Source organism: Sus scrofa, chromosome 4 (genome assembly GCF_054392235.1).
Source record: "Sus scrofa isolate SSC_HxYL_T2T_F1_AM1 chromosome 4, Sscrofa_HxYL_maternal_Yorkshire_Landrace_v2.0, whole genome shotgun sequence".
Classification (NCBI taxonomy): domain Eukaryota; kingdom Metazoa; phylum Chordata; class Mammalia; order Artiodactyla; family Suidae; genus Sus; species Sus scrofa.
The window spans coordinates 15,199,124-15,212,003 of NC_139386.1; the positions used below are offsets into that span (position 1 = coordinate 15,199,124).

Consider the following 12,880-nt stretch of genomic DNA (forward strand, 5'->3'; position numbering starts at 1 on the left):
AGAAGCATTTCAGAGCTTGAACTACGACACCGGAAACGGGAGAGACAAAGAGAAGAGAGATACGTATGCAGCGTTTAGCAGCTGAGTGTTTATGTCAGATAAAGGAGAGAACAGAGATGATTCAGGGTTGGGATAAATAACCTAAATGTGAAATGGAAACGTAATGGGAGTGGCTGGGTGCTACAGCAAGATCCGTTTGGATTCGGTTAAGTTTCAGACTCTTATAGGACCTTTTGGGTAGAGATATTTACTGAGCAATTGGAAATGTCTGGCACTCAGGAGAGTGGTTAAGATTATAAATTTAGATCTGAGAGTTAATTTAAGTGACATTTTTTACAAAGACATTGTACTAAGTATGTGGAATTGTAAAAAGAATCTGGGGAGTTCTGCTGTGCTGCAGTGAGCTAAGAATCCAACTGTAGCAGCTCAGGTCGCTGCTGAGGCCAGGTTAGGCCCCCAGCCAGGTGCAGTGAGTTAAAGGATGCGGTTTTGCCGCAGCTGCAGCGTAGGTTGCAGCTGCAGCTTGAATTCAATCTCTTGCATATGCTGTGGGCGTGGCCACTTAAAAAAACAAAGAATCTCATGGTATAGTTAGTTTTCACACAGGAGGGTCTGTACAGTCAAAAGCAAGGGCAGGGAGAATGTGTTAAGTGCCACAAAAGAGTTTTTTTTTTTTTTTTGGTCTTTTTGCGTTTTCTAAGGCTGCTTCCCACTGCATATGGAGGTTCCCAGGCTAGGGGTCAAATCGGAGCTGTAGCTGCCGGCCTATGCCACAGCCACAGCAACGCAGGATCCGACCCGAGTCTGCAACCTCCACCACAGCTCACGGCAACGCCAGATCCTTAACCCACTGAGCAAGGCCAGGGATCGAACCTGCAACCTCATGGTTCCTAGTCGGATTCATTAACCACTGAGCCACGACGGGAACTCCACAAAAGACATTTTTTTAAAAGGCTGAGGGAGAGCCTTGGGTGGGGTTGAGGGGCAGGTAGATCCTCACAAACTCTAAACTTTCCAGATATCTCAGCCTCTTTACTCCAATCTCTGATAAACTGATGGGGGAGATGGAGTAAGAGCCATGAAACACTTACCAAAGAAAAGACTTTTTTTTTTTCAAGGTTTGTGTTTATAATAAAAAAAATTAACCCCCTGTCTCAAGTTTTGTCTCCTTAAATTCATCCTCTGTGTAGCCTCCACAGTATAAAAAAACATATCAGCTACATTTTTCTTCTCCTTCAAATATTTCAGTCACCATCCTTGGGCCAGCTGAAATGTCTTAACATGGCACACAGAATGCCTTTCTGTGGCCCGGTCCTGCCGCCTTTTCCAGGCTCACTCTTTTTATGCCCTATGAGCCCTTTGGAGGTGCTGTTTCTTGTCTCCGACAAGGTTTTAGAGTGGTAGTTTAGGGCCACTGGGCCCTACCTCTAATATCCTACTGACTACTCTCTTGCCTAGTTGATTTTTCACTTGTTCCTTAAGACTTTATAACTCTACCCTATGTCACATTAGTTTTTAATTAAATATGTATCTGTCTTTCCCACTAGATGCACTCTTTTCAGGCAGATAATCGGTGGTATTTACCTTTGTTTCCTAGGGCTGGTACGGTGACTATTCAGTGGAAGTATGAATGAGTAGGTCAAAGAATGTGTAATTTTAGTACCAAGATGGCAAGAAAATTGATAAAGGAATCTAAACCAGATAAGCTAGAAAAAACTTCTTTAAGAAGATGAATTTCATTGGAATAACTTTTTTTCTGCATAATCCCCTGAGGTAACTGGTGTTTAAATTATATCCATCCCTAATTTTTAAATAAATTTATACAGGATCATAAAAATACACAAATAGATGTTTTGGTCTTATAACAAAAATGGGATCATACTACACATTCTGTCTTTGTTGTTCTGACTTACTGATAGTTAATATTTATTCCATGCTGTTTAAAAAGTTCTGCTTATGACCTGCTGCATGAATGTCTGCCTGAGCAGGAGTTCCCACTGTGGTGCAGTGGGTTAATGATCTGGCTTGTCTCTGTGGCAGCACCAGTTCAGTCTCCAGCCTGGCCCTGTGGGTTAAGGATCCGGCATGGCCACAGCTGAGGCTCAGATTTGATCCCTGGCCTAGGAACTTCCACATACAGTGGGGTGCTGCCAGAAAAGAAAAAAGTCATGAGCCGTACTTTGAAAAACACCATATCAGACCCAGGGACAATTGGTCCATGAACAAGCTGTACATGAAACACGTGCATGAGAAACTAAACCAGAGTTTAAAGACAGCCTTAGCTTTTGATTTAGAACAGCTTCTACATCTTTCCCTTCTCAAATTGCGTGACTACTGGCTGCCCAACACAACTACTTCGGTGTTTCTAACATGGGGGTGGAGGGCAGGAAGCAGAAGTATGTATTTTGTGTTTTATCAGAAACATTGCTGTCTCCTAGAGGACCCTTCAAGATTGTGTCCTAGGTTATGCTTGAGACTAATTTCTGTGACATTGAGTTTCATACCACAGGTGATTATATCCTCAAGCTGCGTAGTAATACGAATCTATGCTTAATTATTGCAAGGTGATAGAACTTGGGACATAGTGGAATGTCCCTTTTCAGTGCTGGCCCATCTGTGCTGGGGAACTTGCCCGCCAAAGTTCACTTAAGGGCATGGAGTGGATTATATATCCCAGGGTGGTAGGGGTGGTAGCAATGATGTGTAAATCTTGATGTATTTACAAAATTTCCTTGGATATTTTGTGTTACCTCTGAAATAACATGGTGTCCTTTTAAAATTAAAAGAATCTGGAGTTCCCTTCATGGCTCAGCGGTTAATGAACCCCACTAGAATCCATGAGGATGCGAGTTCAGTCCCTGGCCTGGCTCAGTGAGTTCAGGATCCGGCATTGTGGTGAGCTGTGGTGTAGGTCGCAGACTCAACTTGGATCCTGCTTTGCTGTGGCTGTGGTGTAGGCTGGCAGCTGTAGCTCCAATTCAACCTCTAGCCTGGGAAACTCCATATGCCGAGAGTGCAGGCCTAAAAAGCACAATAAATGAATAAATAAAATAAAAAGAATCTTCCAAAGTAAAGTTGATACTCCAGGGAATCTCAAGAGTGACAGTGTCCTCTGAAACACCCCTAGTTTATGAAGCACGGGTTAGATGATGCCTATCCTAGTAGCCTCTGCTCCCACTCCCACCAAATGAGCCAGTGAGAAAGGAGCTGGCAGTAATTAGTAACATAACTACATCTTGGGACCAACTAGCTGGGGCCTCTTAGGTATCTAAGGTTTATCTATAGCTGTGTTCTTTTAACAGGGTTCTGATCCTGCCCTTTGTCCCTAGAAGCAGGCCGGTTGGGGTTGCTGGCTGTCTCTTCTGAATCTCATTTCGATAGGGACTGCGCCTTATCGTCTGTTCTTTGTCCTGAATTCCCCTGGGCAACCTGGTCCTCATTCATTCATTAACTCTGCAAATACTTCACTGAATCTCCACTGTGTGCCACACAGTGTGCTGAATGCTGGGACTCCGTGGGTAGGTCAGGGTCTGGTGGTGGAGACAAACAGCCCCTTAAGTGCCACGATGACTTTTTACCACAAGAGGGCACTGAAGAAAAGGAACATGGGTCTCTGGGCATTTGATGAGGAACAAAACTTAAGACTGGAAGGTCTGAAAAGGCTTCCTTGAGGAAGCTCACTTGGGCTGCGTTCCGAATGATTGAGCGTGAGGCAGAAGGAAGGTCCCGAACAGAACAGCCTGTGCAAACATCCTGTGGCAGGAAGGTGCATCGCACTTATGAGCAAGCGAAAGAAGACCAGTGGGTCTGAAGGGGTTGAGGGAGGAGGGAGAATGATATGGAATGCATTGGAGATTTGCAGAGCTGTGATTATTTGTGTTAATGATGTGAGTATCAAGAGTGACAGTGCAGAGTCCCGTGAATGAAAAGAAACCTTCATCAAATGCAGAACAGAATGAATGGGGGCCGAAGTGGATCCAGGCTGGCTTTGGCTGAGAGTGTTGTAGTAGTGGAGGCGGCAGAGTACACAGATTCGAGAGATGAGAGAAAACCCACCTATTTGGTGTATACAGATTGAGAGAGAAGGTGACATACAAGATTGCCTTAGTCTGTTTGGACTGTGGTAACAAAACACCACAGTCTGGGGAGCTTATAAACAATAACTTTGGAGTTTCTGTCGTGGCTCAGCGGTAACAAACCCAACTAGCATCCATGAGGACACAGGTTTGATTCCTGCCCTCGCTCAGTGGGTTAAGGGTCCGGTGTTGCCATGAGCTGTGGTGTAGGTCTCAGATGCAGCTTTGAACTCGAATTGCTGTGGCTGTGGTATAGGCCAGCAGCTGCAGTTCCAGTTCATCCCCTAGCCTGGGAACCTCCATATGCCGCAGGTTTGGCCCTAAAAAGATAAAAGAAATACATTTTTTTTTTTTTTTGTCTTTTTGCTATTTCTTGGGCCACTCCCGAGGCATATGGAGGTTCCCAGGCTAGGGGTTGAGTCGGAGCTGTAGCCACCGGCCTACGCCAGAGCCACAGCAACGCGGGATCTGAGCCACGTCTGCAACCTACACCACAGCTCACGGCAACGCCAGATCGTTAACCCACTGAGCAAGGGCAGGGACCGAACCTGCAACCTCATGGTTCCTAGTCGGATTCGTTAACCACTGCGCCACGACGGGAACTCCAAGAAATACATTTTTAAAAATAGGTTTATTTCTCACAGTTTTGAAGGCTGGGAAATCCTAGATGAGGTGCCAGCATGGTTACGTTCTGGTGGGGACCCTCTTCCTGGCCTGCAGTGGGTGCCTTCTCACTCTGTCCTTACATGGTGGAAGGGGCACGGGATCTCTCTGAAGGAGCCTCTTTTCTAAAGTGGTCTTGTGCAAGACAGCATCCAGTCCAGGGCCCTGCATTTGCGCGTCCTTTAAATTCTTGAATCTAGTGGAGAGATTGGCCAACTTTTCCTCGAAGGGTCATAGATATTTTTTTGTTTGGCAGGCCGTATGCAACTACTCAGCTCTGACTTTGTCACTCAAAAGCAATTGTGGATACTCTGTAAACAAAGGGTTATGTGTTCCAATAAAACTTTTTTGGATACTGAAACTTGAGTTTCTTATAATTTTTACGTCACAAAATATATGCTTCTTCTGACTTTTTTCTTCCAACTGTTTGTAAAACTAGGAAACAAATTCGACTAGGAACCATGAGGTTGTGGGTTCGATCCATGGCCTCACTTGGTGGGTTAAGGATCCGGTGTTGCCATGAGCTGTGGTGAGGTGGCAGATGCAGCTCGGAACTGGTGTTTCTATGGCAGTGGTGTAGGCCGGCAGCTATAGCTCTGATTAGACCCCTAGCCTGGGAACCTCCATATGCTGCTGGTGCAGCCCTTAAAAAGACAAAATAAATAAATGTAAAACTATCTTTAGCTCAGGAACAAACAAAAATAGGCAATGGCACACAGGCCATAGCTTGCCCTCCGCTTGATCGAGCGAATTTCTTCATGGCAGTGTCTTGCACAAGCCATTTGGCTGGTTGTCCCACAAAAGACTTGTCTCCTGGATATGTCTGTTTGCCAGGTGGTGATGTTTATAGCTTGTTCTCCAGTCACCTTTATTTCCTGTTAGCTTGAAGTTATATCTAAAGGCTAAGTCAATCTGAAACCATCTCTATCAAATGCTCTGTTGGCTGACCCTTTGTATCCCTAAGTCATGGCAACAGCAGGATAGACCAGACAGGGAGGCGTCGGCTTGGAGATGTGGTTTTCTTCTGTTTTGAAAAAATAAATCTCCTTTGATACTGGAGACAGCTCTTAGCAGTAATGCAGATACAGCTTTTAAAGGCAGCTAATAAAAGAAGAAAATTAATGGAAAAGAAACATTACTTCTCCTTATAAGGTGACGTGCCACTAAATGATGAATCCCTCAGTATTCCCCCCAGCCAGGGGTAGTGATTGTCCACTTTGCTTCCTTATCTTCCTGTTGGGCTCTCTCGCCCTTATCTCTCGTATACTTAGTTTTTCAAGCTAAAAATTGATGTTTGTACTGGATTTAATTTTTTTAGTTTATTCTCAATAGGCATACTTTTTTTTTTTTTTTGGTCTTTTTTGTCTTTTTAGGGCCACACCTGCAGCATATGGAGGTTCCCAGGCTAGGGGTCTAATCAGAGCTGTAGCCTTCGGCCTATGCCAGAGCCACAGCAACGCAGGATCTGAGCGGTGTCTGCAACCTACACCACAGCTCACGGCAACACCGGATCCTTAACCCACTGAGCGAGGCCAGGGATAGAACCTGCAACCTCATGATTCCTAGTCTGATTCGTTTCTGCTGCGCCACAACAGGAACTCCATCAGGAGGCATACTTCTGATAGGATAGGAATTTTTCAAGTGAGAAGATACTGTTCCATATGTGCCAGAACATTTTGAACAAGTTAAACAGGATTTTGGCTTATTTTCATGGTTGCATCCTGAATCTAAAATATAAACAAACTGACTTACATTTGGCTATTATTTATTTATTTAGTTTTTAGGGCCACACCTGCAGTATATGCAGGTTCCCAGGCTAGGGGGTCGAATCAGATCTGCACCTGTCAGCCTACCCTACAGCTCACAGCAACGCGGGACCCTTAACCCCCTGATTGAACCTGCATCCTCATGGATACTAGTCGGGTTCCTTACCGCTGAGCCACAGCAGGAACATCCACATTTGGCTATTTAGTAATGATGTTGAGGGGGTTCCCATGTGGTACAGAAGGTGAAAGATCTGGTGTTGCCACAGCTGTGGTGCAGGCTGCAGCTGCAACGCAGGTTTGATCCCTGGCCCGGGAACTTGTACATGCCATAGTTTCGGGAAAACAAAAGTGATGTCTTGATTAGGAGCATCAACCACTTAAGGTAGTCTGACACTACAGCTAATGCCGACTAAAATTCCATTTGTTATGGGCATGGTACAGAATTTATACTGTGCTCAATAATAATAGTGGAATAATTACATTTTATAAGGCTTTTAATTTGCAAGATACTTTCACATTCATTTTCCAGTTCGAGCCACAGTTCTTTCCTAGAAGGAGAAATTTTATGCCCACCCGACTAGTGAGGAAACCGAAGCTCGAAGCTCGGAAGGCCTACTGATTGGCCTAGAATCGTTCAGCTAATTAATTGTATTTCTGAGAATTCTGACTCCAAAGCACATTCTGTTTCCATAACTGCTTTAATTGTATTTCTTGGAATTTGCTTACAGATTGAATACCTTCTGGTGATCAGTTTGACCTTTTCATTGACCTCTCCATGTTAATTTGTTAATTATTTTAATCACTCTGCTGTGTTTTCTGGGGAGTGGGTGGGTGGGGAATCGGCAGCCCAGAGGCAGACCAGTGTAGGAGGGAGGAGGACGTCTCATAGGAAACAGAAGCGAATCAGAGTGTCCAGAAAAAGGAGATACTTCTTCACTAGAGGAGGAAAAATTTCCTCCTGCTCTCTTAGTTTCTGTGGCTGGGCCTAAGAATAAAACTGACATAAGGCAGATTGACAAGAGGAAAGCATACAGTTGTTTTTTTTGTTTTTTTGTTTTGTTTTGTTTTCTCTCATGTACATGAGTGTTTTCAAAAGGAAAATGAATATCCAAAGACCCAAAAGCTTACCAAAAGCCCAAGCGGGAAAGTGCTAAGACAAAGGGGCTTAAATTATGTAAATTGTGGGACAGGGACTAGGAAAAAAATGGGGAAACTAATGGGAAATAAGAGCTATTTGGGGTTTGGTTGTACAGATCCGTTTTGACTTTGATTCCCAGTCTCTGGTGATAAGAGTGTTCTTCTCTTCCTGGTACAGAGAGAGCACCTTTCTCATGGGAAATATTATTCTATTTTTAGGTAGAAAGGGGAGATCAGAGAGCCTTTCCTGCATCTGCTGTTTCTAGGCACCTTCAGCTCAGAATAACCAATATGCCAAAGTGGCGTATTTTGGGGTGGCATCCAGAACCCCTTCACCAAACTTGACTAAGGTGAAGCAGCTTTTTTGATTTCAGAGAGAGAGCAGTGAGTGATGGCTTGAAGCGAGATCTTGATTCTTTGCTCAGGAATTGAACCTGGGCAGCCTGGATGAAAACCTGGAATCCTAGCCGCTAGACTAACTAGGGGTTAGAAGTAGAATTGCCCTGATTCTTGCCCCCTGTTGAAGGCAAGACTGTTTCAAGGAGGCAAAGACTGTAAAAACAGGTATACAGTTGTTAGAAACACAGTACAACATGTGGGAGAGCACAGAAATACAGAGAATTCGTCTATTTATCTAAAGCAGACACAAAGCAATAATACACACCCAAAGGAGTTGAGGGTGCTGGTGTCCCCCTCCATGAGAAGCATGCCAGGGAAGTGACTTAAACAACTTATATGGGGCAATTCCTCTGGGTCTTTGTCTTCCTTTGGCCAGTTGTCTTGTTGTGTCTTTTACACCTGACCAGACCCAGGGCCCTCCCCCAGTCTGTGTGTGCGTCTTTTGGCCAAGATGGATTCCAAAGCAAAGCATGGCGGGAAGGTTACCAGACTTATTGTGGCCTGGCACCCCCTCCCTTTCTGACCTAAAGGACGCATGCGTAGTTGAGATCTCCCTGACCCTGAAGATGGGGAGTACGTGACCTCTTTGTCCTTCTGTCCAAGCAAGGCTCAGCCCCTCTTTTGATCCTGTCATTACCACTGTTTAGCAAGTTCACAGAAGACAAGTACCAGTTATTTGCCTTGTGCCTGTGTTATTTCATTCTTGAAGTATAAATACGTGGCTGCTTGTAAATGTTTGTCCTGGAGCCCATTTATCTCCTGCCTCAGGAAGTGTAAATAAGAGGCTGGTTGCAAAGGTCTATCCTGGGGCCCATCTAACTCCTGCCTCATAGTCATCAAAGGACAGAAAGCAGCTTTAATAACTGGCTGAGGAATACTCTTCAGGCAAACTGAATATCAGGAAGAAAAAAAAAAGGGGGGCCAAGAGCCACAAGTCACAAGAGATTCTTACAGAAAGGGGACGAAATTGGTGGCGGGGCCAGTGCAGGATACCGTAAAGCCTAAGGCTTACCTGGGTCCAAAACCGATTACAGATCTTTGAAGTACACTATGACTTGGAGCCTGAAGGACTGACCCACCTCAGGAAGAGGCAGGTTCTAAGAGGAAGTGGCATCACCTGGAATTGGCCTCAGGCTGAGCGTGGAAGAATGATTTATCATCCATTCCCCTTAGGGCTGAGACAAGAACATGCCAAAACGTCATGAATTGAGCCTCCAAGTTAATCTTCAGTTTGCTTCTAAAATTAGTATCGTAAAGATCACTGGTTAAATTTGCTTGATGTTCTACTTCATTTCTTTTTCACTTTGTTTTCCAGTAAAAGACTGCTTTGGAAAAATTCTCATCTGTTGATGGCGGAAAGGGGTAAATGGGCCGGAGGAGATGCGGGCGGTTTCTGTGCTCCTAGCGGTCACCCATGGTGGGTGACTCCAGACCAACCCTGGGGAGGATTATTCCAGGCGGAAAGCCCTCTGCTCTCTTCCCTGCATTTCCTTTCTCAGTCTGCCCCTTCCCTTTCCTTATTTGAGAAGAAAGTAGATGCCGATTTCTTGTGATTTGGGCCATTGCATGGAGCCGCTATATTGTATTTTAGCGTTCGATAACATTTGTGTGTCAACAGCCCTTTAAAAGGTTTCAGTTGTGAACTCCTCTCCTGCCCTCTATTGGCAGACATGCTGCTGCCCAAATATCTTTGACGTTTTCTGCATCCTGCCTTTGCCTTGCTGTCACAAAGGGCTAGAATACTCTTCCCCACCATCTCTTGGATCATCTAAATGCCCATTCGTCCTACAGGGTCTGTCTTAACACTGAAGCAGCACATCTCCTTGAAGCCCAGCTTGGTAGAAATCGGGAGTGCAAATACACCAAGAGGAAGCTGGAACTCAGCAGCAATAATTTCAACATCTATAATGAGGCCACTGCCCTCCCCAGCCATGAACTTGGGAGATTCTCCTAGTGCTAAAAGCTAGAGTGTGTAATTTAAATAAGGAAGGTATTTTTTATTGCCTGTGGTCATCACAAGCTGACACCACATCTTATTTATTCCTCATGTTCCCTTATACTCTACAGCAGGATTTATTAAGAACAGCTCTTGGTTTGGGGGGGTGGATGAGAGGAGTCAGAGAGTTTGTTGGAAGAGGCTATCCTGGGACTTGAAGGATATTTAGCAGTATCCATGGCCTCAAACCTGGATGCGAGGAGCACTCCTCTCAGTGTGACAGCCAGAAGTGAATGCAGACATTGCTGGAGTTCCTGTCATGGCTCAGTGGTTAACGAATCCGACTAGGAACCATGAGGTTGCGGGTTCGATCCCTGGCCTTGCTCAGTGGGTTAAGGATCCAGCGCTGCCATGAGCTGTGGTGTAGGTTGCAGATGCTGCTCGGATCCTGCATTGCTGTGGCTCTGGCATAGGCCGGAGGCTACAGCTCTGATTCGACCCCTAGCCTGGGAACCTCCATATACCATGGAGTTGCCCTAGAAAAGGCAAAAAGACAAAAAAAAAAAGTGAATACAGACATTGCTGAATGTTGGGAGTGGGGACAGAGGGGAAGGGTCAGAAGACGAGGACTGCAAAATTGAGCTCCAGTGAGAACTCTGCTCTCCAGGCACAACGCTTTCTTCCCATCTTCTAGATACAATAGGTATCTATGCACACTGTATGTAGACTGTATGTCAGCTTCTGAGCTTTAGCTTTCTTCAAGATCTAGCTCTTCTGTGAAGTTTTTTCATCATCTTTCCCAAAGGTGTTATTGATGTTTCTTGGTGCTCTCAAACACAAAACTGGAAAATAATGATTTACAGACTTAAAGTGTACAGAGCTTCTACTATATACCAACCATTATGCTAGGTTTGAGGGATACAGCACCGAAGAAGATAGACCCCTCTTGCCTCCTGTGGCTTACAGTGCAGCTTATTATATGACAAATCATATTTGCAGTTTCCACAGAAACTGTAAATTCCTGGAAGGCAGGGACCAAGGGTGGGGTCTTGTTCATTTCTGAATCCCTTAACCCCTTATGTAGTGTTTGCCCAGAATTGGTCTTCATACGTATTTGATGAGTAAAGGAAATAATTTATTTCTCTCTGCATTTCTTGCATGACCCTAATTCAGGGTCTCTTCATTGCAGACGTGAGCTCCTCCCTGTTTACAAATGAGGTATCTCGCCTCCATTTGCCCTCTTGAGATCCCACCTTCCACAAAGGCACCTGAATGAGATAGATGTCCAGAATTCAAACCTTAGAAGCCATCGGTGCTTCTTGTTGCATCTGGTATTTTAAAGACAAGTGTCTGTAACACAGCTGAGTCTGTCCTTTTCAAGCCAATCTTCCCTCCCCTTCTCTCTAGCAGCCAGATTGGCCTATAGCTCTTCATGATCACTGTGCTGTTTCAAACCCCAGATGCTCTACTTCTGCTGCTGCTTCTTACATATGATTTCCAGCCTTCTCCTGGGTAACTGTAACTCATCCTTTATAATTCAGTTCAAGGATCCCTTCTTTCATGAAGCCTCTTCTGGGCTAATTACCAGTCGAAGTTGGGTGGTCCTCCTCTGTGTCCCACACGCCAGTATCGACCTGTAACTTCCATATTGTCTGTTGCTGAGTCTGACTTCCCAATTCTGCAGTGAGTTTCCTGAGAGCAGGACGTACATCTTTCATCTTTGTATCCCAGGTGTCTAACAAGTGACTGACAAGCAGTAGGCACTTAGATTTTGTTTGAGTGAATGAATGTGTGAATGAAAAAGTTAGTAACAGTCTTTTATTTAAAATAAAAATGTGAAACAGAGGTTCTTAATGAAGTGTTTTATTTTTGCTTTCCACAGATATTGGTATCAACTTGACAGATCCTATGTTCAGAGGAATTTATAGGGGAGTTCAGAAGCATCAAGGTAAATATTTCTTTTATTAAGGTAAATAGTCAGTCTGTGAAGACACATTTTCTGCCTCAAGGGAGATCATAAAATGCCTGATCCACTCTTATAATTGGAATATTAAAGGGTTTATTATGCATCTTGGATAAAACTATAAACAAAGTGAAACATATATAAGCCATATTGGTAAACCATGATCATGAGCATTTCTTTTTTTTTGTCTTTTTGTCTTTTTGTCTTTTCTAGGGCTGCTCCCTCAGCATATGGAGGTTCCCAGGCTAGGGGTCCAATCAGAGCTGCAGCCGCCGGCCTATGCCAGAGCCACAGCAACACGGGATCCGAGCTGCGTCTGCAACCTACATCACAGCTCAGGGCGATGCCGGATCCTTAACCCACTGAGCAAGGCCAGGGATTGAACCTGCAACCTCATGGTTCCTCATGGTTCCTCGTGGTTCATTAACCACTGCACCATGACGGGAACTCCAATCATGAGCATTTCTAAAACACCTATTATAACAAAGCATAATCAATCCCTCTTTATCTATAGATGTTTATAACTTTGAATATAGAACTTTAGATAACGACATGCATAAAAACCAAATCATATAGCCAAACAAATTTTTCCCCCTTTTGGTCAGCAGAATAAAAATACAGTTGAATAGATAACTACTCATCTATTTTGCTTTATATGGTTTTCTCTTTTTTTATGTATCACTGGGTCTGTTCTTATTATGTGATAAGCACTCATCAAATAGTACTGACTTGACTTTGATTTAGTAAATTTGATTATTTCTGTGTATTTTTCTCTCAATAAAATTATAATTAAATTATGGGTAAGTGAATTTTTATTTACCGGGTTTTCTTAATATTGGGTTCATCTTTTGCAGATGACCTGCAGGATGTAATAGAGAGAGCTGTTCAGATTGGTGTTAAAAAGGTAACATTTTGCTTTTGTTACACTTGTAATTTTTTT

At 44.1% G+C, this 12,880-nt stretch overlaps 1 protein-coding gene across 12 annotated transcripts in view; it reads left to right on the forward strand.

Annotated features, from left to right (window-relative positions):
- TATDN1 (TatD DNase domain containing 1) overlaps positions 1-12,880 on the forward strand; it is a 46,319-nt gene that overhangs the window by 1,120 nt on the left and 32,319 nt on the right. For 7 of the 12 annotated variants that reach the window (XR_014842840.1, XR_014842839.1, XR_014842841.1 and 4 more), the window contains 2 exon segments: positions 11,860-11,925; positions 12,795-12,844. Coding sequence is in view for 4 of the 12 variants with exons in the window: in NM_001244525.1 (NP_001231454.1) it covers positions 11,860-11,925; positions 12,795-12,844 (116 nt within the window). In the remaining 8 variants the exon portion in view is untranslated. 12 annotated transcript variants of the gene reach the window in all.